Here is a 22,032-nt window from a genome sequence, read left to right as displayed (position 1 = left end):
TGACCTTGATAAAGGTCATAAGCGAAAGTGAAACACATTAGTTAAAAAATAATGTTGTTATTTATACATCGGGTATTACTGGAGTTTTAACTACTGTTTTCTTCCTGCTGTCATCGGTAACCCGAGTTAGCTGGGTGCTGTGACCAAGAAGGAAAGGAACTGTTATTACGTGGCTCTTCTGCATCAACATTATATGGTCTGATGTTATCTTGGGAGGGAACAGGTTCTCATTCAGGCCGTGTCTGTGACCGTGAGCTATTTAGAGGAGCTGTCTTAGAATTTGTGTTATGGGTGTGTTTCCTTTGCTCGAGGACTTCCAGGGTTCCAGAGATAATGTGGAATTCATGAGAGGAATGCCACGCAGGGGTTCCTTCCTGTCACCTGACTCCATCACTTCCCGCGCTCAGTTTCCTGCGTCTGAATCACGGAGGAGAATGGTGAGGCTGACGAAAGGGGCAGCGGAACCCGAGCGAGGCCCCTCTTGTAGATTTGATGATGATTGAGATGAAGCCGACTGCTAAACACAATCGAAATGATGAAAAGCGCAGATCTGAAATGTTACCGCCCGACTGCTGATGTACATGATTAGAAAATTAGCTGGAGCAAATGAACGTGGGCAAGAGATCAAATGAAAGGGATTAAACAAAGAAAGAGTGTGCTTTAAATGTGGGGGGGAAACATGTGCATGAAAAAAGGCAATAAAGAGAAAGAGAGAGGTGATGGCAGGATCTGTATGGGGCCTCTTGGTTTTTGGGCAGCAAAGGGGAGGCGTGCCAGGTAATGGTTTCCAGACACACACACACTTGCACACTAGTAAGACTACACTCTAATTCGATTTGGAAATCTGACGGGATAAGGGGCGTATATGTGGATTTGTGTGCGTATGTACCTGGGGCCATTTTTTCCTTCTCACTTCTTGCTTTTTCTGTGCATTGGGAGAGGGCCCAGTTAGTCATAATGTGTCGTCTGTGCGTAGGTGTGTGTGTATGCAAGCACAAGGGGTTAATGTTTGCTTTCCATCACAGCTCTAGTGGGGAGAAATCAGATCCCTGCAGCGCAGAACTCAACCTCAATGCACGGATGGACACCCAAAGCATAAGAAAAAGAGAAAATTGCTACCGCCCCCTATATCTGTATGATCTGCACGCCTGTGTGAAGAGGTTAAGAAGGCCAGCTGCAATATCAGTGAAAGTGCAAAGATATGAGATTGAGAATGAAAATAGTAAAAAGAAAAAACAGAGAAAAAGATGAAAAGAAGAGCAAAGAGGGAGACAGGAAGAGCTAATTAAACTGTGGAAGGATAGATGTGGAGGAGCGGGAGGGAGGCGAGAGGGCGAGATGACTTAACTGTTCAAAACGACTCCACCCTCAGTCGCCAACGCAAACGGCAATTTCCCATTGGGGTAAATCCCCCACCGTGCCCTGTCATAGCCCTCCTACTTCTGCAACTGGTGTATGCGTGTCTGTGTTTGCATGTGTGTGTGTGTGTCACCACTTTTCTCTGACATTCCTGTGCAGAGCAGGGAGACGGTGAGCTGAGCTGCAGAGAAGCTGAGCTGCAAACCCAATTCAGAAATCCATTTGAAAGCAACTGAGGATTTTCTTTGTTTCCCTGTCATTTTTCTTGCACAAGCCATCATTTTCTTCCGATTCTGGAATTCCGGTTTCAGAGAATCTGCCTGCAAGTCAGCTGGGAAGAAGTCTTGCATTCTTAACACGGGATTCCTAGAAAAGCATCCTCTCGTTTCCTCCTCTTCCCTTTTTCTCTCCATCGCAAACCCCTGGAGATAGAGTCCAAGTTTGCCAAGTTCCAGAGTTTGGGAATATTTTTGTGCTGCAGCCAGGAGCGGCTGAAACAACAAGGGGCACAGAGGAGAAAGCAGCACTTAAAGGGTGAGTTAACTTAAAAGATCAGGCTTTTTTTGTGGAGTCCAGCTCTTGTTGGCATAATGAGGTTGATTACTCTCTGAAGAGGAATGCAATAATCCTTCTATTCCGAGCTAAAAAACTTTTGTCTAAGATGGCAAAATCCTGTTTGTGCAGTCCAGAGACTGATAGAGCTTATTGTTAATGGTGTATAAAAGTGGAGCGTTTTGCAAAATCTGTCACTCAGGAGTTTTAGTTGCATGTTCTGCTGATCCACGGCTGGGACTCGGGTGGGTGTGAAGCATCCACCGCACATTAGGCTTAGGAGATGATGAGACGACAGAGAGAAAAAGAATGACATTACTGAGGGGGCAGGTACATGCAAAACAAAAAGGCAGGGAATAGCTGGGGAGTTTCATCCTCTTTCTGTTTTTAACATCAAATAGTGAGGACAGCTGCTGGGAAAGGAAGCGAGCGATGCACACACACGTTATATTCCAGTGTCACAGGCACAGGCTCGGATAAATGCGCGCAGATGTTGCATGCATGTATGCAAAGAAAGGATGTTGAGCTAACTTATGGTCGCTTTATTCTCTCTCTCTTACGCACACACACTCACAAGAAAGAGATTTAAACAAACACATCTTTGTTTCATTGCACTCATCTGTTTAGTTTACTCCTGGCTCAGATCACAGTATAATCCCAGAGCTGTAATCAATACTCATACACACACACACACACACTTGCCATAGGAAAAAAACACACACGCACACACACACACACATATACAGTACTTGCTTTTTTTAGGAGAAATAAGTCAGTTCAGCAGATGCAGCATATGTACAGAGCATGGAGCAGATATACTCCAGCAACAACATATCTTACTATTTTAATCGACTTTCATTTACTTATATCATATTATAATCTTTGCTGTGCAGCTCTAACAGCTTTAAGTTTGATGCTGATGTTAGCTGTGAATGATGGTTTGCGTGTGCTTTGTTCACCTCCCCTCCTTCGCTGATTAATGTGACTTTTCTTCGTCCAAAACAACTCCCCATTTGCTTCCTATTTCTATTTTTCCAACATGTTTATGCAGCACGTAGCGCCTTCCAAAGAAGTGTCTGCGTCATGTTGTTTGGTGAACAGACCTCGTAATGTGATGCTTTGACTCTGGTACGTTGTTTTTTGTGATGGCACAAAGATCAGGAGTGTTATTACTAATAATAATCCTGACAATGACTTCTGAAAGTATCCCTGAAGGCCATAAAAGTGCACCTGCTAGTGAATTGATGGAGCCATGATATCCGTGTGCTGTTATGTTGAAACGTGAATAAAAAGCTCAAGTTTCAATCATTGTATCTGCAGCAGATGATAAACTACATGGACAAAAGTACAGGAGCTGCTATGCTGTCTAAACCCATGTCTGCTGCACAGTTTTTGTGCAAGAGGAGGTTTGGAACGGACTTTTACGCACTACGCAGCTCAGCACTCAGCAACCTCACTCTGCAACTAATTTGGAATCACAAAATAACCAAACATTTATATGTTTGAACGGTGGGAGGCAAGAACCCACGCTGGCACAGGGGAAGTATGCAAACCCCCCACACAAAGATCTCTGCTGCCCAGTGTACTCAAATCCAGGTCCTTATTCTTTTTCTGAGGCAACAGTGTTGCCAGTGCGCCTGCCAGATAAGACTTTGCTTTAAAAAAGCTAATGTATCATATAAATATATCATGAAACTTGGGTAAAGTTCTTTTTCTTTGTGTTAAGAGTCAAATAGGTGATAATATGTATTACAGCAGTGTTTTCCACAGACATCGTTTCCATTCATCATGTTATCATCGGTTTGTTTCTCTGCAGACCCTGGCTCCTGTAAAGATGGCTGACGTATTGCAGCCAGACTCCAACAGCCTGCAGATACCAAGTGAGATACACACTCAAACACTGACACGCACGCACACACACATCAACACTAGTTTGCTATTGCAGTCCTGTCCAAATGACTTCTCCTTCTTTATCTGTTGGACCGTGGACATGCTGACCTTTCCATGTCCCTCTCCCACTTGGCTATACTACACACTTCACATTCCAGTGGCATTCCCACGGTTCCATTTCATTACGATTATCACTATTTGATCTAGAGAGGCCAAGTGTGTTTACATTTGACCTAATCTTCTAACCTCCGCGGTGAAAAATGAGGTGTTTTCTGCAGTTACTCAGCAAATACACTTTCAGCATGTTAGTATCAGTAGCTGATGACAGTTCAGAACCACCTCCTTTCTTATGATAATAGTTTTCCCATAACTGCATATCTCCTTAAACAGACAGGATGACCTTTATGTTTGTTCTCAGGGAGTGCATGTGGTGCTTTTCCAATATTAAGACTTAAAGAAACGTTCATATTTAAGAGGGGATTCGCCTTCACTTCCCTCATTAGCCACATCCCCTGTTAGCACCACTGCATATTCACACATTTCATCTCCTCCCTTGTCTTCCAGGTGAAAACGTATCCACCCCATCTTCGCCTGCCACAGCCAGAAATGACTGCAGCATCACTCCCCTCACACCCTCACCCTCACCGGTAGCTACTGCACACACACACACACACACACACACACACACACACACACACACACACACACACGGCCACTCACCACAGGCACTCCTACACACCCATTCCTCTCTTACTACTCATTTAACTTTATATAAAGTCCTTAAACGAGGCCTGCAATGCCACATCCACTTCTAACTGCTCTTAGTGGTTTACCATAACATTTACCTTACAGTATAAAACTTACGGAGAGACTGAAATTAGTGGCAAAGAAACACACCAACTTGGCGCCAATGTATGCAAGTAGAGGTTCATCAAAAATAGCTTCTGATTTCTAAGCCTGCTTATTAATTCTGTTCTGACTCCACTAATGTTAGGAATGTCAGTTTAAAAACCCCACCAGGTTTACTGATAGAAACCGTATCCATTCTTACCTGTCTGTCTCTCATCGCTCTCTAAGAGGGTGGAGGTCAGGCCCCGGATGGCTTGTCCATTCTCCGTTGTCATAGCTATAGACTTTGGGACGACCTCCAGCGGCTACGCTTTCAGCTTCACACAGGACTCAGAAGCCATACACATGATGAAGTAAGAGCCTGTGTGTATTCTCATCAATTATATACTCTGTATTTTTATTTTGAAGTTTTGACAGTGGTTCTTCACTAAATGCAGGCGGTGGGAGGGTGGCGACCCTGGAGTGGCCAACCAGAAGAGCCCAACATGTCTGCTGCTCACTCCAGATTTGCGGTTCCACAGTTTTGGGTTTGCCGCTCGAGACTTCTACCATGACTTGGATCCAGAAGAGGCCCGGCACTGGCTTTACTTTGACAAATTCAAAATGAAGATCCACAGCACAAGTGTAAGAAACAGACGTGAAAATAGTGACATCTCGTACCCGGTGTTAAAGGACATTATGGTGCACTGACATGTGCAAGAGTGGGAGATTTTTATATCACTGCCCACAGCTGAGAAGTAAAACTGTGGTTGAAAGTAACAAGCTTTAACTGGTGCTGCAGACTTCCTGGTGCGGCGTTTTGTTTTTTTCAGCAGTTGTGATTGTGTTTGCTGCAGGACCTCACTATGGAGACGGAACTGGAGGCGGTGAACGGTCAAAAGGTCAGGGCCATAGACGTGTTTGCTCATGCCCTTCGCTTCTTCAGGGAACATGCGCTGAAGGTACACCTCAGATCACTTCATTCACCATTCCAGTACAGTGAATACTTTCTCATATTCTAGGATAGGACGTGAATGTGTATTTGGTGTACCTTTGTTTAGCACTTTTAAATGAAACCCCTTGGGAGATCACTTCATTCTGTGTGGTTCACTTCAGAGTAGAAGAAGAAAATGATTTTTTTTGTGGGGGGGGGGCTCCTGTTTTAGGAGGTGAAAGACCAGTCTTCATCAGTGCTGGAGGGAGATGAGATCCGATGGGTGATTACTGTTCCTGCTGTGTGGAGACAACCTGCCAAACAGTTCATGAGAGAAGCAGCATACCTGGTATGAAAACACATTGTTGTTTTGTTGATTTTTAAAAATTCTTATTTACGGTGTATCACGGTGTTGTGCACATGTGGATACACAGGGAATCACTGTGGAGTGTGTGTGTGTGTGTGTGTGTGTGTGTGTGTGTGTGTGTGTGTGTGTGTGTGTGTGTGTGTGTGTGTGTGTGTGAATCGCAAGAATAGGAAGAACAACGGGCCAGTGGAAATAAAGCATGAGATAAGGACTGATGTTCTCACAGAGGATTATTTACAATCTCTTTCTCACACACACACACACACACACACACACACACACACACAAATTATAACACTGCTCTTTTCCTCTTTGCACATCTTCCCACCCATGCACACACCGTCCTCTATGAACTGTACATAGAAGATGTAGGAAGTGTACGTACAAGCCCAAGAATGCAAGAGGTCCTATCCCAGTATAAATCAATGGGAAAGGACCAGCCTGGGAAAGACTCAACAACCTTTTACTCTTAATGCCACCCTTTCTTTACTGACGCAACAAACACTGTGATTATTTATTTACTTTTATCTGCCATCGACCATTTAGTCACTTTAGCACAGACATGAATAGTCGAATCCATACACTTTTTGATATTAACACTGATACACACACACACACACACACACAATTACCCTGAGCTGGCTCCTGGCTTGATTCTTGGGGCGTGTGCACTTCCTGCTGGTGATGATGTCATCATGGCTAAACAATGAGGGAGACCGGCGTACAAACACAGGAAGTTTAAACTAGACCCCCGCCCTGCACGCACACACACACATTCACACTCAACTTTACCCCCAATATATCATGAGTTATGCTTATACACCTCTCCTACTCTATTCAGTGTTTTATCCCAACTGTCAGTGAATTTGCTCCCATTGCTGTCATTCACCATGTGTGTTTGTTTCTATTTATTTGTATCCACTGTAATTCAGTGTGTGTGTGTGTGTGTGTGTGTGTGTGTGTGTGTGCTGCTTATGTTAAATAACATTGACATTTGAGTTATAAATATATGAATGGCTCCTTTAATTATCTCTATTATTACAACATGCATCCATGCATTCACTTTATAATATTTTTCTTTTTCTCCCTACATTAGCTATATTTGTAAAATTCATAATACATTCATGATTTCATATTCTAGTTTTCTTGATCAAAATATTAGGGAAGTGAATGAACTTGCTTTTAGCAGACAATACCTCCTCCTGAACCAGGCTCGGCAACGGGCAGCCATCTGCTGCGGCTGGTTGGGGGTGAGGGGAGGATGACAGGATAAAAGACACTCTATGGAAGACAGCCAGAGATTAATAATAGCTAAGGATTAAAATGCACAGTGGTGTGTAAGCACATAGAGAGTGAAAAAAGGTGAGTGAAGAAAAAACATTCAGTGTATCACAGGAAGCTCCCAGCAACTTGCCAGACCTATTGCAGCAAAATTAAGGGAAGATTCAGGGTCACCTGATCCAGCCCTAACTATACGCTTTATCAAAAAGGAAAGTTTTAAGCCTAATCTTAAAACTGTCTCCCGAATCCAAGCTGGGAAGCTGAAAGCTGAAGACTATGCCTCCCATTCTACTCTAGGAACCACAAGCAGGCCAGAAGTCTGTGCAAAACTAGGATCAAGAGATATGTTCATGGATGTAAATACAAGGTGCAAACCACTGGTTACACTAAAGAACTTAAAGGCCAAATTAAAATTTGCCAGAAATATTGTAAAAGAGGGGGATCCTTTGGACAATGAAACAAAGAAAGATGGGAAGAAAAACGTATGGAGACGTAAAAGAACAGCTCTTGATGTGAAACATACCACATCGTATAGCGGAGACAATGTTACAGGACGGGCATCTAATGCTGCCAGTGGAATCAGTCTTCAATGATGTTGTGACTGCTAAAAGAAGTAGCAGGATGAATTCAGCCAAATGCTGTAAAACTACTCATACAACACTTCACAGTGCAAATGGATAATACCAGAGAAAGGCCAAGTCGATCACCTGATCCTTAACCTACAGTTATTAAATCACTTACTAAAAACAAAACTGAGGACGCAAAGATTCACAAACAAGCAACAGCTGAAGGTGGCTGCAGTAAGCGCCTGGCAGAGCATCTCAATCGAGGGGGGGAAAAGGATTTTGATGATGTGCATATTTTCTAAACTACAGGCAGAACTTGACTGCAAAGGATTTTCATCCAGGTACTAAAAAGTGTTGCCTGTCAGTCAACAATATGGGTAAAGCTTCTGCTGTGTCCTTTATAGGCTGGTCTGGTGTCTCCTGACTGTCCTGAGCAGCTCCTCATTGCTCTTGAACCCGAGGCTGCATCCATTTATTGTCGGAAGCTCCGCCTCCACCAGGTGATTGACCTGAGCATGCAGCCAATCACAAACGGCCTGGAATTGGATGTCTCGCGGCCCTTTGATTCCAGCTTCAGACAAGGTAGAGAACAGAGAGCATGTGTGCATGTAATTTCTGTTGAGCAGGGGTCTTGTTGTTGACTTTGCCATTAGCATGAGCGTGAAACCGCACTGTGTTCCTGGAAATGCTGCTTTTTGATTTCACTTGGGGGTTGTGGGGTCTTTTTTTCAAAGGCTAAATGCGCCTCTGTTAAAGACAAAGAAAGAGAGCGCACTAAGCACAGCGATCTGAATGCAGATACTACACATGGCTCAGATGACTTTGCAGTTGTGTGTGCAATGAAGTGTTTGGATAGACCATAGGGTCTGATCTGAAACAGACCACACAATTCCCATGAAGAGGAAGCAAGGAACTATTTAACACATCAGCTCTTTAATTAACTTTACGCAGTGCCAGAAAAGCTTTTCCTTAGAAGTGTTTAGTGTTTAGTTAAGCAGTAGATCACTTTCTGCATTGACAAAGTACAAGCACAGCACTTAACATTTCATGAGAAATCACATGAAACTCTTAAAAAGGAACAAGCTGGAATTTCTACTACATTTTACACTTTTTAATTGAAAATAGAACTCAAATAGTACTTAAAGGCTGCTACAGTTAGTGCCAAATGACAAAAAACAGGAGCTTTATATTGTAAGATAATGTTAAGGCCCTACAATAATACAGAGAATAAATCAGATGACTCCCTATGAGCAGGCTCTTGGCGAAAGTGGGAAGGAAAAACTCCCTTTTAACAGGAAGAAACTGAGGGCAGAACCAGGTTAAAGAAGAAGAAGCCATCTGCAATGGCTGGTTGGGGCTGAGGGAAGGAAAAATGTTAGAACAGTGATGCTGTAACAATATTAGTGAAGTGTGTAACTGGTTTATTGAATGTCAGTAACAGCACAGATAGGAGTGTGCAGTGTGTCCATGTTAAAAATAACAATTTTAAAATACACAAGGAAGAAATACTTAAGATTAGTGTTTATAACGGACAGGATTCACCAAGTGCTTTGTAGAATATAATCTAAGCTAATAGAAAAAGCAGGTAAATGGCACAAAATACAAAAGAACATTTGAAAACCTTACAATGATCTGTAAGCAAGGGAGAAGATTTTTAACTGGATCATAGATGTTAAAAGAGGCCAGTGAAGGGACATTATAGTGGGGTGATACTGTTAAACATTTACTAAATTAAAAACCAGAAAATTACATGTCAATACAGGGAGCGGTGAAATATTTCCCTGGTGGAAACATTTGTTTAACATGGACAGGGGTTGATCAAGGACAACCTCTAAATTACACATACTGACATTAACAGCAAAGGCCAACAGTCCAGATTATTCTTGATGAGGAGGACAACGACCAGAACCAAAATCAGCATCAAGCTGCAGAGTTTTACCATTTTTACTAATCCCTGATAGCATTTTTGTCGTTAGCATTGATAACCTTACAGACCTCATGTGGTTTGAGAAATAAAGCTGGCTATCATCAGCAAATAAGTAACAATTAAGCTTGTTTTAAAACTTTCAATAATCTGTCCCAGAGATGTGAGACAAATGAATAACAGGGGCCCAAGAACCAAGCTTGGTGGGACTCAAAGACACAAAGCCTTGAACAAAGACCGCAAGGTTTCTTGGTATAAGAGATAATTTGAACCATTTTAGGGCTGCATCTGAGTCACGGATGGATGGCCATCCATGTCAAAGGCATCACTGAGGTCTGTGGCTTAGTAAGCATGGGTTCATTAGAAGAAAAAGGTCACTCTCCATCGAACATACCATATAATTAATGATCTCATTTAACTCTTAGCAATTGTGGCATGTAATTTAGGAATGTATAGTTATACTACTTTGTGTGATTACAAGACAGTTACCCAAAGTAAGTCCTATTAACTGAATATGTTAAGTCAGTAATAATTACTTTGATTTGTCTAAGTGATGTACTACATTTGGAATTTAATTAAAAGATCAAAATGAAAAAACGTCACCACCTTAAACAAATTAAGGAAATCTGGTTCCTTTTTTTGGTTCTACCAATTTTGGGGGTTTGTGGTGTAGTTGCCAATAAGTAGATCAATACTTAGTCATGTTTTATTCATGAAAAACCAAAGCTATGACCCAAAAGTTTGCCAAATGAAATGAAAATAAATTCAGGCAATATTTCTCGGTGAGTGTATGCCTACAAATTACTTCGCTCACATTACACATAGTAATGTGAGCCGCTGTTGCTATAGAAATCTGGATCAGAGCGCAGCTTTAAAAGAAAATTCAAATATGGGGATTTACAGTCGGGAAAGTACCTCCAGAACCAGTACACAAGTGAGAACTTTAACAAAAAGCCAAAATGCAACAAAAAACTTCCAAAACAGAAGAGCGTGTCCTTCATGCCCACATGAAGGAAATACCTCGAAGACGTAGCAATGAAGAAAAGTCACTTCAAGCTGGGGAGAAAGAAGAGTGATGCATAATTCAGTGGGCGCATATGCTGACCAAAATCCCCTGCAAAGGCCCATTTATACATATGCAGTCAGCGACACACACACACACACACACACATTCACACAAACTAAACACAGGATATTGTAATTGGAACAAGGTGCAGCGAGACTATGATCTCACCCCCTCCTGGCCTATCAGTCTCCCTCTCCTTCACTCACTTTCATTTTTCCCTTTATTCTCCCAGACTTTCTCTACCTCTTTCACTTTTTCGCTCGCTTTCCGAGGACTCGAGCAAACAGACGTATTTACACACACACACTTGGTCTCCCGGTCGTGTTTTTTTACTATCTTTAGCGCGTCTTCCACCTCATTTCATCTCCAAAGATAGCACCGGGGAGTCGTTAACGCGCACACATTTTCTTTTTCTGCTGTTTCATGTAAATGGTTTCCAGACTTGCGTTCCATCCATCACCCCTGTAAAACATACACGCAGGCACCGGCGAAATCAAGGCCTGTGTGATTGTGCTTTTCTTCGTTCAGCTTATTTGCTATGTGCGACCACACACAAACACACACACACAGAGGTACATACATCACCTTCTGTGTCATCCAAGGTCCTTAAACAACAGTAAGTGTATATTTGCTTTCGACACAGTGTTGCCCAATAAGTCTCCAACCTTTGTTCTTATTCCCCCACAAACCCCCGTCGATTACTCTAATTATTGTGGTGTGTGGTGTTCATGCGGTTTGAGAAAACCATGTAAAAACCACTTTCACCAGCACTAACCTCCATCAAAAGCCGTGCTCACACATGTTTACGCTTGCCTTTCATCGGGCTCACAGTCAGTGTTGGGACTAACGCGTTATTAAGTAACGCGTTACAGTAACTACGTTATTATTGTGGTAACGAGCACGGTAACTAGTTATTATGCCAAAACCGGGAACGCGTTACTCGTTACTGGGATTTAGATAGGCTCGTTATTCGTTACTTCGTGTGGTGGCTATCGCGGAGTTTCCACAGATTCAATAACATTAGCAAGTGGTTGAGGCCAGCAGGTGGATGAAGGAAAAGGGAGGCAAGAGGAGCGACCCGAAGCGGCCGCTGGTCCGAGAGTGTCAGGTGAACTGAACTTCAGGTAAGAAGTTATGACCTGCAGTCCATCTGGGTCAGATATGAACCAAGTTTAGTTGGAGTTTATTTTCGTTATGCTGACTTTTTCGTACTGCGTGCTAGCTAGCATGACGGAGTTTCTATACAGCTGGGTGGGTGCTATGTTACTGATGTTGAACTTTATTTTGTTCATAAGGTTAATTATTAGAGTTGCCAACCGTCCCGTAAAAAACGGAATCGTCTAGTATTCAGAGAAAATATTACACATTTCGTATTGAGGTGAAAAGGAACAGTTTGTCCCGAACTTCAGCTACAATGAAAAAGACACAAAGCTGGAGTTATTCTGTGTTTACGCTGCACAGCTGCCTCTTCTTCTCTCATCCTCTCACCCTCCCTCTCCTGTTTCTACTTCAATCATGAAACTGATCAGTGATCAGCTGATCGGCTTTTCTCTCTTGTTTATTTATCGCCCACTTTGCGCCAGAAAGAGGAAACCAGCGGATGTCGCGCTAAACAACAGCAGCACGTTTAAGCTTGATCAGCTGTTGTTAGAATTTATTTAATATTAATTTCTAGTATCAGCTGATGTTGGCTGGAGCCACAGCTGTAAAGCTGCTGGTCATGATATCGGTTTGGTTATGTGATGAGAGGGAAACATGAAGATGAAACCAGGAGATGTCCTTACTGGATCATCAGAGCTGTGATGGAGAAACAGGTTTACCTTTTAGGTGACATGAATGAGTTGAAGGGAAGTTATGAACTGTTTCTGAGAGACAAATAACACCAGGATCCTTTTCTAAGTAGCTGACAGCTGGTAACTGTGCAGGGGCGGGTCTAGCAAAGTGTTGCCAGGGGTCCATGTAGGGCATTAAAAGGGAAAGGGGGGCACAAGGAAATACTTTCTTATTCTCATTTAAAATGTCTCACTTTTAAAAAAATAATTATCTGAGTCTTGCAACAAACAATTGATAGATTGATACATATATACCATCAGAACAGTGTACATCACTGTCACAACAGTGTTTATTTTCATTCAAAGGCTTTATGATTTTTCCTATAATGGTGGGCCGGTCTCTAGTCAAAATGCCCGGGACGATTTTTTTGTCCCAGTCCAGCTCTGTACGCAGCTCATCTGCAGTCTGGTGTTACCTACATCTTCCTATTCAGAAGGCAGAATTTCCAAGTTCTGAGTACAATCGAAAGCACCACGACTGCAGTTTTTGTGTTGGATGTAAAAAGCAGGCTAGGATAGAATCAGGCGTGGGATTTCTCTCGTGGAAATGTGCACATTATTTTTTCCTTTCTATTGGTAGGTGGCACAGTGCACTTGTGGCAAGTAAGCAAGCTAGAAGACTGGCACTCTTGCTGGGTATCCAGTTACGGAAGCAACACATTAACAAGAGAATTCTGAGTAAAATCAAAGTTACTTTCCCTAGTAACTAGTTACTCTGAAAGTAACGAGTAACTTGAAGTAACTGAGTTACTTTTGATAGAAGTAACTAGTAATGTAACTAAGTTACTAATTTAAAGTAACTTACCCAACACTGCTCACAGTTTACCAAATGACTAGTGCTATATATTTTTTTTTTACATTTTAACTTTCTCATCTAGTTTTCCATTAATTTGTAACTATTTGGTTCTCAGAACCATTATGTCTCCTTTCATGTGTTCACCTTGACGTGTGCAGGCATATATAGTGTATCTGCTCTGTCAAACAGCCTGTCAGGTATGTTGTATTTTTGCCAGCTGCATGTGCCTGCTGTGTTTTTGTTGGCCTCCCCCATCCGTCCACTTAGCCCGCCACTCTCACAGTTTACACATCGAGAACAAACAAAATGTTGAAATTCGAGAGCATTCTTCATTTCCAACAAATTGCTCCTGTCACATAAAAATGACCGTATGGTTTTCTTGTTTAACTTGGATCGGATGACTTATGCTTCGTCCTGCACAAATGCCATAAACTCTCATATGTAGCATAAATTACAAACATTTATCTCTGCCGGGTTGAAGTTGAGGAAGATTGTGCTTTGGCTCGAACCTCTTTGCATTGAGGAGTAGTAGTCAGAAGCAAACTTAAGTGTCTGACCGTGCACCAAGTGTGTTTATACAGAGAGATAAAGAATGTTTGAATCCAGGCGAGGCGGTGCAAGGTGGTGAACGGTGGTGATGACTCTATGGGCTCGCAGCTGGAGAGAGTCCAGAGAAATTCCTTCTTTTTTTAAGTCCATTAATCTTGCAATTAGTTATTTGGTCACTTGGAGGCAAACAGTTATATTTATCATAAGTTCTTTATTCCAGATCATATAAATGACGGTCAAATTACTGGACTGCAGGGCTAAGGACCCTAATGCAGAATTCAGGAGGCAGACCTACTAACAGACACCAAGCCAATTTACTGTAACCGATTCACAAGACTTCAAATGTCTTGATAAAAGGGTACTAAACACTCGTGGGCCACTTTTTAGGTACATCTTGCTAGTACCAGGTTGGAACCCCTTTTACCTTCAGAACAGGTAAAATTTCAGTGCTGGAAACATTCCTTAGAGACTTTGGTCCATATTGACAGGACAGCATCGCACAGCTGACACAGATTTGTCAGCTGCACATCCATGATCCAAATCTCTTTTTAACCACATCTACTGGATTAAGATCTGGTGACTGTGGAGGCTGTTGAGTGCCTCCTATATGGCACAAGATGAGATGCATACAGTCAGCAACAGCATTCAGGTAGGCTGTGGCATTTAAAGGAGGCCCAATGTGTGCCAGGAAAATATCCTTCTCTGTAAACCCTCGACGCGTCTGTGTGGGGAAATCTCAGCAGATCAGCAGTTTCTGAAACCCTCCACTGATCAGTCAAAAACCCACTAATCGATCACAATCCACACGGCATTATCAACACAGAGTGAGAATGCAAAAGTCACCGGCAAACTTCTTCGGCTTGAGCAGCAAGGTCACACATCCAGGCCTTTTTGAGTGCGCCAAGCAGAGGTTTTGCCCTCATAGAGGTTCCCAGGATGAGGATTTGGGGCAAAATTGTTTTATTTGCAGGTTATGCATCATAAACTGATCAACGAACTGCATGTTTTGGGCAAGGTTTTGAGAGATGTTTGCAGGAAGTGACATTAGGACAACCAACACTGTAAATATTGGAAAGCCATTGCTTGGCTGTTTCTGTGCACAGCTGGGATTCTAGGTCTGTGTTCATGGTCTGCTCTTCTACTGCTGGGTCACATATTTAGGTTAGCAGATGGATGGAGGGCTTAATTATCAGTTTAGGCTAACAAGCCTGGTTAGTACGCTGTATCCATGAAATGTGAAAATGTACAGATGCAGATACTTGCTAATTAGTGCTCAGTAACACACTAAGAAAAAGCTGGGGTTTCATTAACCAAGCTCAAGTGCAAAAGTCATGGGTGATCAATGCCACACACCAGGCCATTAATTTTGTTAGATACTTCATTGATATTAAAATGGTCCAAAAAGCCTTAAATTAGCAAAGATCGGGGGCAGCTGCTCATCATTTAGAGTGGCCTAAAGTGCTAAATTAACCATAAAGACCAAAACTGGTTTTTGTACCAGCCTATAAATATGTTCATGTTACTGATTTTAACCTGATCAAGCGCCTCCAAAGGTGTAATGGATAACACTTGGCAGGTGAAAGGTCTCTGGCTTGATTCCAGCTGGTAACACAAACTCCCCTTGGGGTTGCATCTGCAGGGCATCCTGTGAAAAAACTGCCAAATCAAACATGCAGAGCTACCTGCTGTGGAAACAGCTGATAACAGTTTTAGTGTTTGACAGAGAAGATGATGAACTGTTTTCGAGAATTCCCTTTTGATTCCATGTTTTTCTCCCAAAATTAGTAATGCCAATGTGATGCAACCATCTGGAGAAGCATCACTTTCACCTCAATGCTCAACTTTTTATTTTAGACTCACAGAAAGACAGAAGAGGTTCTGGCTCGTGCCTCTGAATAGCAAAGAAATAATAGATAAATAAATAAATAATTCTGTGCGTGTGTTCTGTTACAGCAAGGGAGCAGCTGAGGCGATCCAGACACAGCAGGACCTTCCTGGTGGAGAGTGGAACTGGAGAGCTGTGGTCAGAGCTGCAGACTGGTAAGGCCATCTGTGCGTATGTGAGCCTAAGAGACAGGCAGACCCCACATGTGGGAGATATTGATAACTTTGACCTTTAACCCCAGCCTGCAGACTCTGAGGAACAAACCCGCCCACTTTAATAGAGGACAAACCCCAAACCTGATGTTTGCAGGTTCTATTTGAACTGATTTAAATAATCTAATTATGGCTTCCTGATGTGTTTTAATAATAAGATCTTTTTTTTGTTTGTTTTACTGTAAATATGTATGATGGAAAAATTAACAATTACTTTGCATTTTCCTGGGTTATAAAATGAAAGTTGTTCACTCTGCTGTTGAGGCATGACAGCCTTTTGTGGAGCCACGTGCGCCTGCTGACCCTTAGTGCTCTTATCCCTGTCAACACACACACACATACACACACACAGGAAGGACCCAGCCCATGGGACTCTCTGCACGGTAGATACAGTGAAGAAGAAGAGACTCTCTTATCTTCCTGCCTTGCAAACATCCTTTGATTCCTCCTCTCGTCTTATATTTTTATTTCTGTTCATTTCCACCACACGCCTTCTTTTCTCTTCCTCACTCGCTTCTACACGTCTCATGAGCTCTCGTGTTTAGGGTGCAGTCATCAGGGTAGCTACACGAAAACTAACCCTTATCGCCGGACATATCACAAACATACACTCTAGCAGGGGAAGAGCAGCAACCACAGATGCCTCAAGGTTGTTTACATTCAAAACACTGCGTGTTCAAGAGTTTCTGGGGAAGCTGCAGACAAACCAAATATACACACACGCATTTTTGCATCGTCCACAAAAATGAAGACGCGTTATCTTCCACGATTTCCTCCTACAAGCTTGATGTGCTTGATATGCGTTTTTTTTCTCAAATATCTGAAATATGAGGTATGAAAAAGCAAAAATGTTCTTAGGATGCAAACAAAACAACAGCATGTGTTCATCCGTGCCCTCTCTGTTCAGGTGATAGATATGTGGTTGCAGACTGCGGAGGAGGAACAGTTGACCTGACAGTCCATCAGATTGAGCAGCCACAGGGAACTCTTAAAGAGCTCTACAAGGCCTCAGGTACACCTTATACAAAGGACAAAAAAAGCAAACACATTTCCTACAGTTTCCATAGCTGCAGTGTTTCCGTCAGGCGGTCCCTACGGCGCCGTCGGCGTCGACCTGGCCTTCGAAGCCATGCTGTGCCAGATCTTTGGCGAGGACTTCATCCAGAGCTTTAAAGCCAAGCGGCCAGCGGCCTGGGTGGACCTCATGATCGCATTTGAGGCCAGGAAACGCACAGCGTCTCCGGGCAGGACCAACGCCCTCAACATCTCCCTGCCTTTCTCTTTCATCGACTACTACAAGAGGCACAGAGGGCAGAGTGTGGAGGCTGCCCTGAGAAGGAGCAAGTGAGTGTGGGCTGAGAGGTGCGATGAGTGAACAACGAGCGTACGTGCAACTTTAGATGACAGAGTGATTTTTTTATTTCCTTCTGTGTGGGCAGTATGAATATAGTGAAGTGGTCCTCCCAGGGGATGCTGCGGCTGACACAGGAAGCCATGAATGAGCTCTTCCAGCCCACCATCAGCAAGATTGTGAAGCACATTGGTAAGAAAGACAAATGTCCAAGGGGGGCTGCTGCGCACATGCTATACACAAAAATGTACTGATTGACATAAAAGACCCGGGCACTTAAAAACTTCCTTTTCCTTCCACTCCCCACTTATGTTTTGTGTACTTTCACATAACTCTTCTGTTTAACTTTGCAGTAAATCTACTAGGAGAAACCTGAAAAACAACCCCAGGAGAAAGCCAGTGCAAAGGCTTTCCGAGATAAAACTAGTATTCAAGCTCAACGAACGCCGTGCTAGGGCGTCAAGATGAACCTGTGCAGAATAGGCCCTTGAAATTATCGACATTTTTAAGGGTTTTTTTTGGAACCAGAAGTGACCATGTTTCAACAACAGGGTAGAGTTGCTTGTTAGCACCGGCAAAATTCAAGTGCACACATTAAAAACATAAAAAATAGACGCAGCTACCATGAAGTCACCCATTAATCCCATTTTGAAGCCTGGAGCGAGATGAATTTCTGCCATCTTTGTGTTGAAATCAAACGACATTAATATCTTATTCGAAACAAGTGACAAACGCATGAGGGAGGTGTTTATCTGTGTCAAATCAGAGAGCTTTTTCCGCGTAGACTTCTATAGGACAGGAAGTCTTTTCGTAATCACAGCTATCGCCATCTGGTGGCCGTTGAAAAGAATGTAGGTTTCACGCGCTGATGCTTTGGCTTCGCTTTTCAGACCCAGAAGCTACGTCCATCAATTTATTGTCTGTGAGTGCACATAATGGGTTAATCATGCGCAATAGCTTTCAGCTAATTAGTGCTAGGTAACTGACTAACGAAATAATAGAATTTAACTCATCAAAACTAAATCACCACCTTTTTTAAAAAAACTAATTTAAACAGAATCCTAGCAGCTCTATTAGGGGCCCTGTAATGAAATGCTGTTGTCATGCAGAAGCAAATTAGCTGCACTATTTTTATACCAAGTTGTGACCATGTATTTTCCATCATTTGTAAAGCCTGGTTAGGTTATAGTATTTTTTAAGACCAATATTTGGTGACTTTTTAATTCAGATTTTTTTTTTCCAAAACACAAAACAAAAACATAACAAAAAAAAAAAACAGATTACATAGACTAAAGATGGGACATGAGTTTGCTTAGATTCTTGCACACTGCTCGAACTCCTGACCTTACTAGATTATCGACTGCCAAAAGCATGAAGTGTCCTTATTCAGATGTAAAAGGACAAAAGCTGCTACAGCTCAAATCAATCAAAACATAATGGCTTTCCTTGAGACCCTTTTCAAGATGGTTGTGATTTCATTTTAATGTTTTCCAACCTTTTCAAAAGAGAACAAAACCAGAAAAATGCAGTCTGTTTCAAATCAAGCACATGCCAGTGGTACATTCAAAACCATGGAATGGTTTCCCAGTATGAATATTTGGTGGTCATTAAAAGAAAACTGGGAGTCAGCAAAGGGTTTGACATGAAGAAACACCAGGGATAGCTGCTGGAAAAGGCAGAAATTCTCTCAATGGAAAGACAAATTACTTAAGAAGCTTTATATCTTCTTCCTTCACAGAGGAGCTGATGACAAAACCAGAAGTGCGTGGTGTGCGTTTCCTCTTCCTAGTTGGTGGTTTTGCAGAATCCCCTATGCTGCAAAAAGCCGTCCAGAAGGCACTGGGGAGGACGTGCCGCATCATCATTCCTCACGACGTTGGTCTTACGATACTGAAGGGCGCTGTGCTCTTCGGGTTGGATCCCACCGTGGTGAGAGTTCGGGAATACCGGAAAGTATCGGAGTAGTAATGTGACACATTATCTTACGATCGTTCTCTCTCGCTCTCTGTCACAGGTCCGAGTGCGTCGTTGCCCTTTGACCTATGGTGTTGGTGTCCTGAACAGGTTTGTGGAGGGACGCCACCCACGGGATAAACTCCTCATCAAAGACGGTCGTGAGTGGTGCACGGACATCCTCGATCGCTTCGTCTCCGTCGATCAGTCGGTGGCCCTGGGCGAGGTTGTGAGGCGAAGCTACACGCCCGCTCGTCTGGGCCAACGGAAGATCATCATCAACATCTACTGCACCGCCACCGATGACGTCACATACATCTCTGACCCTGGAGTCAGGAAGTGTGGGACAATAACCTTAGACCTGCCCGAACCGTTACCGCCACCGGGTGCGGTGGGAGGAGCAGGAGCAGGAACCCCAGAGAGAAGGGAAATCAGAGCGACCATGCAGTTTGGCGACACGGAGATTAAAGTCACGGCCGTTGATGTCATGTCTAACCGCTCCGTCCGGGCTTCCATAGACTTCCTGTCTAACTGAGGAGGAGCAGGAAGTGGAGCCGTGGATGCAAAAACACACATTAGCTGATTGGAGGGATGATAATTTTTAGAAAAAGCGGTACTTTGGGAGTGGGCGACATGTTTTGTTGGAAAAACACTGCATTCTTAGGAGCAACTTGCAACTTAGGATGCAAGAAGATCAAGAGAGAATCCATGCTTCACAAACACCAAAGTCCTTCAATCTCTTTGAAGTCTAAGAGGGACAAAGTCCGTCATGTCTCGCCTTATAATGTCGTCAGCAGCATTTCCCGCCAACAGTCAGAGAAACACTTTGTGGGAACTTTGTGAAAACGAATGAAAGCTGAGCGAGACACAAACGGACTTTACTATCTCAGTGACTCTAACGAAACACAATATGCTACCTAATGAGTGAAACTCGCTCATGTTGATCGTTAAATATACAGACTTTTACCTTTGGGCCTCGTGTAATAAACAATGCCTTATTTAAACCAACGCAACGCTGCAGATAATAACGTCACCGACTGGACCGCAGCCTTGTTTCTCTAATGTGAAAGCACTCCACCTAGCGGTGCAGAGACTGACCTACAACACTGCCTTGGAATCCATCGAAACACATACTATAAGAAAAGAACTGTGGCTTTATAACATTTAAGTGCGTCATTTAAAATGTTTCAAACCACTTTGAACAAAAAAAAAAATAATGAAGTTGTGCTATTTGAAGACGAAGCTCATAAACCTAAAACACGATATCATGACCTCTAAAAGCTTTTATTTTGAGAGGAAACTAATTTAAATCCAGTGCTTTGGCTTTTTATTTTTATGTTTTTGGCTTCAGATAATTCATCAGGAAACATTTGGCTCATCAGCTGATAAACGCCCCACTATGTCCACCAGCTAGTCGCTAACATGTCCTGTTTTAACATATGGACTTTCTCATCCAGCACACAGCAGGAAATAGCCCTCTACAGATGCATCGTTACTACTGGAAACACTAGATGAAGCACCACATGCACATAAGAACTCACTCACTACCTGCAGATGGATGCAGCTTTATGTCTTTAAACTGAAACCTATTGTGAAGTTCCTTAACCCTGCGTTCTTGCCATTTCATTAGGTACACTTAGGCACGCAGACATGGTCATGATGACCTGCTGAAGTTCAAACCGAGCAACAGAATGGGAGCGAATGGCAACTTAAGTGACCTTGAATGGAGAATGATTGTTGGTGCCAGAGGTGCTGGTCTATTTCAGAAACTGCTTATCTACTGGGATTGTCACACACAACCATCTCTAGGGTTTATAGATAAAGATCTGAAAAGTAGATAAAATCCAGCAAGCAGCAATTCACACGGGCTCACCAAAACCTGACAAGACTGGAAAAATGTTGCATGCTTTGATCATTCTTAATTGTGCTGCAAGGTTTCAATGATAGCGTCAGAATTTGGCGTCCAAGCAGATAAGGCACGATGTCACAAACACAAATCACCACATTTCTCAGTGCAGTCGAGCGCCTTTGGGATGTGGTGGAATGGGAGATTTGCAACAACAAATCTGTTGTAACTGTGTGATGCTGTCACGTCAGCATAAACCAAAATGTCAGAGGAATGTTTCCAGCATCTTGTTGAATCTCTGCCACGAAGAACGAAGGTCAAAGGGGGTCCAACCCGGTACTAGCATTGGTTACTAATGAAGCAGTGAGTGTGTCGTTTTGTACAACATATATGAGAAAATGCTAACCTGATCTATGCACTCAGTTACAACTTATGCCTAATAAGCTTCAGACCTAAGTCAAAGGTTTCAGGTCTTAATCAGCACATGTGTATGTTGTAAATGATGGTCCCCACTGTGGAGGAAAAAGATGATAAAGCTGTGGAAAGCCTAACTGGCAACTACAGAGTTGTTACAAAATATGACTTTGCAAAGTACTTGACATCATAGTTGCTATATCCATCTTTTATAAACAGTGTGTAATTGTTACACTTTATTGATCTAATAATTCTCAAGATTTGATCAGTGGAGCCTTGTACTGAGTACCTGTACAAAGAAAATCAGGTATGTGTGGAGCTAAGGTCATGCAGACCTCATCATGGTAAACCAGTAACTGTCTTCTTGTGTATTTGTGTAATAACCCTAACACGAATAAATATAATTCCGACCTCATCTTTTATATGT

General features: G+C 42.7%; 1 protein-coding gene across 1 annotated transcript; it reads left to right on the top strand.

The window, feature by feature from the left end:
* Positions 1 to 1,418: 1,418 nt before the first annotated feature.
* LOC146391486 (heat shock 70 kDa protein 12B-like) lies at positions 1,419 to 22,020 on the top strand. The gene is made up of 14 exons (XM_084924452.1): positions 1,419 to 1,893; positions 3,728 to 3,791; positions 4,366 to 4,448; positions 4,879 to 5,003; positions 5,088 to 5,274; positions 5,487 to 5,591; positions 5,796 to 5,912; positions 8,182 to 8,359; positions 15,898 to 15,984; positions 16,949 to 17,053; positions 17,127 to 17,385; positions 17,481 to 17,584; positions 19,131 to 19,321; positions 19,407 to 22,020. Exons 2-14 carry the CDS (start codon positions 3,746 to 3,748, stop codon positions 19,878 to 19,880), a joined length of 2,061 nt encoding a protein of 686 aa, XP_084780578.1. The 5' UTR covers positions 1,419 to 1,893; positions 3,728 to 3,745; the 3' UTR covers positions 19,881 to 22,020.
* The last annotated feature ends 12 nt before the right edge of the window (positions 22,021 to 22,032 follow it).

Source organism: Perissodus microlepis, chromosome 3, assembly GCF_051167445.1.
Source record: "Perissodus microlepis isolate ML-2025 ecotype Zambia chromosome 3, ASM5116744v1, whole genome shotgun sequence".
Classification (NCBI taxonomy): Eukaryota; Metazoa; Chordata; class Actinopteri; order Cichliformes; family Cichlidae; genus Perissodus; species Perissodus microlepis.
Note: the sequence above shows the minus strand (reverse complement) of the source record. Positions and strands in the feature narration are given on the sequence as shown.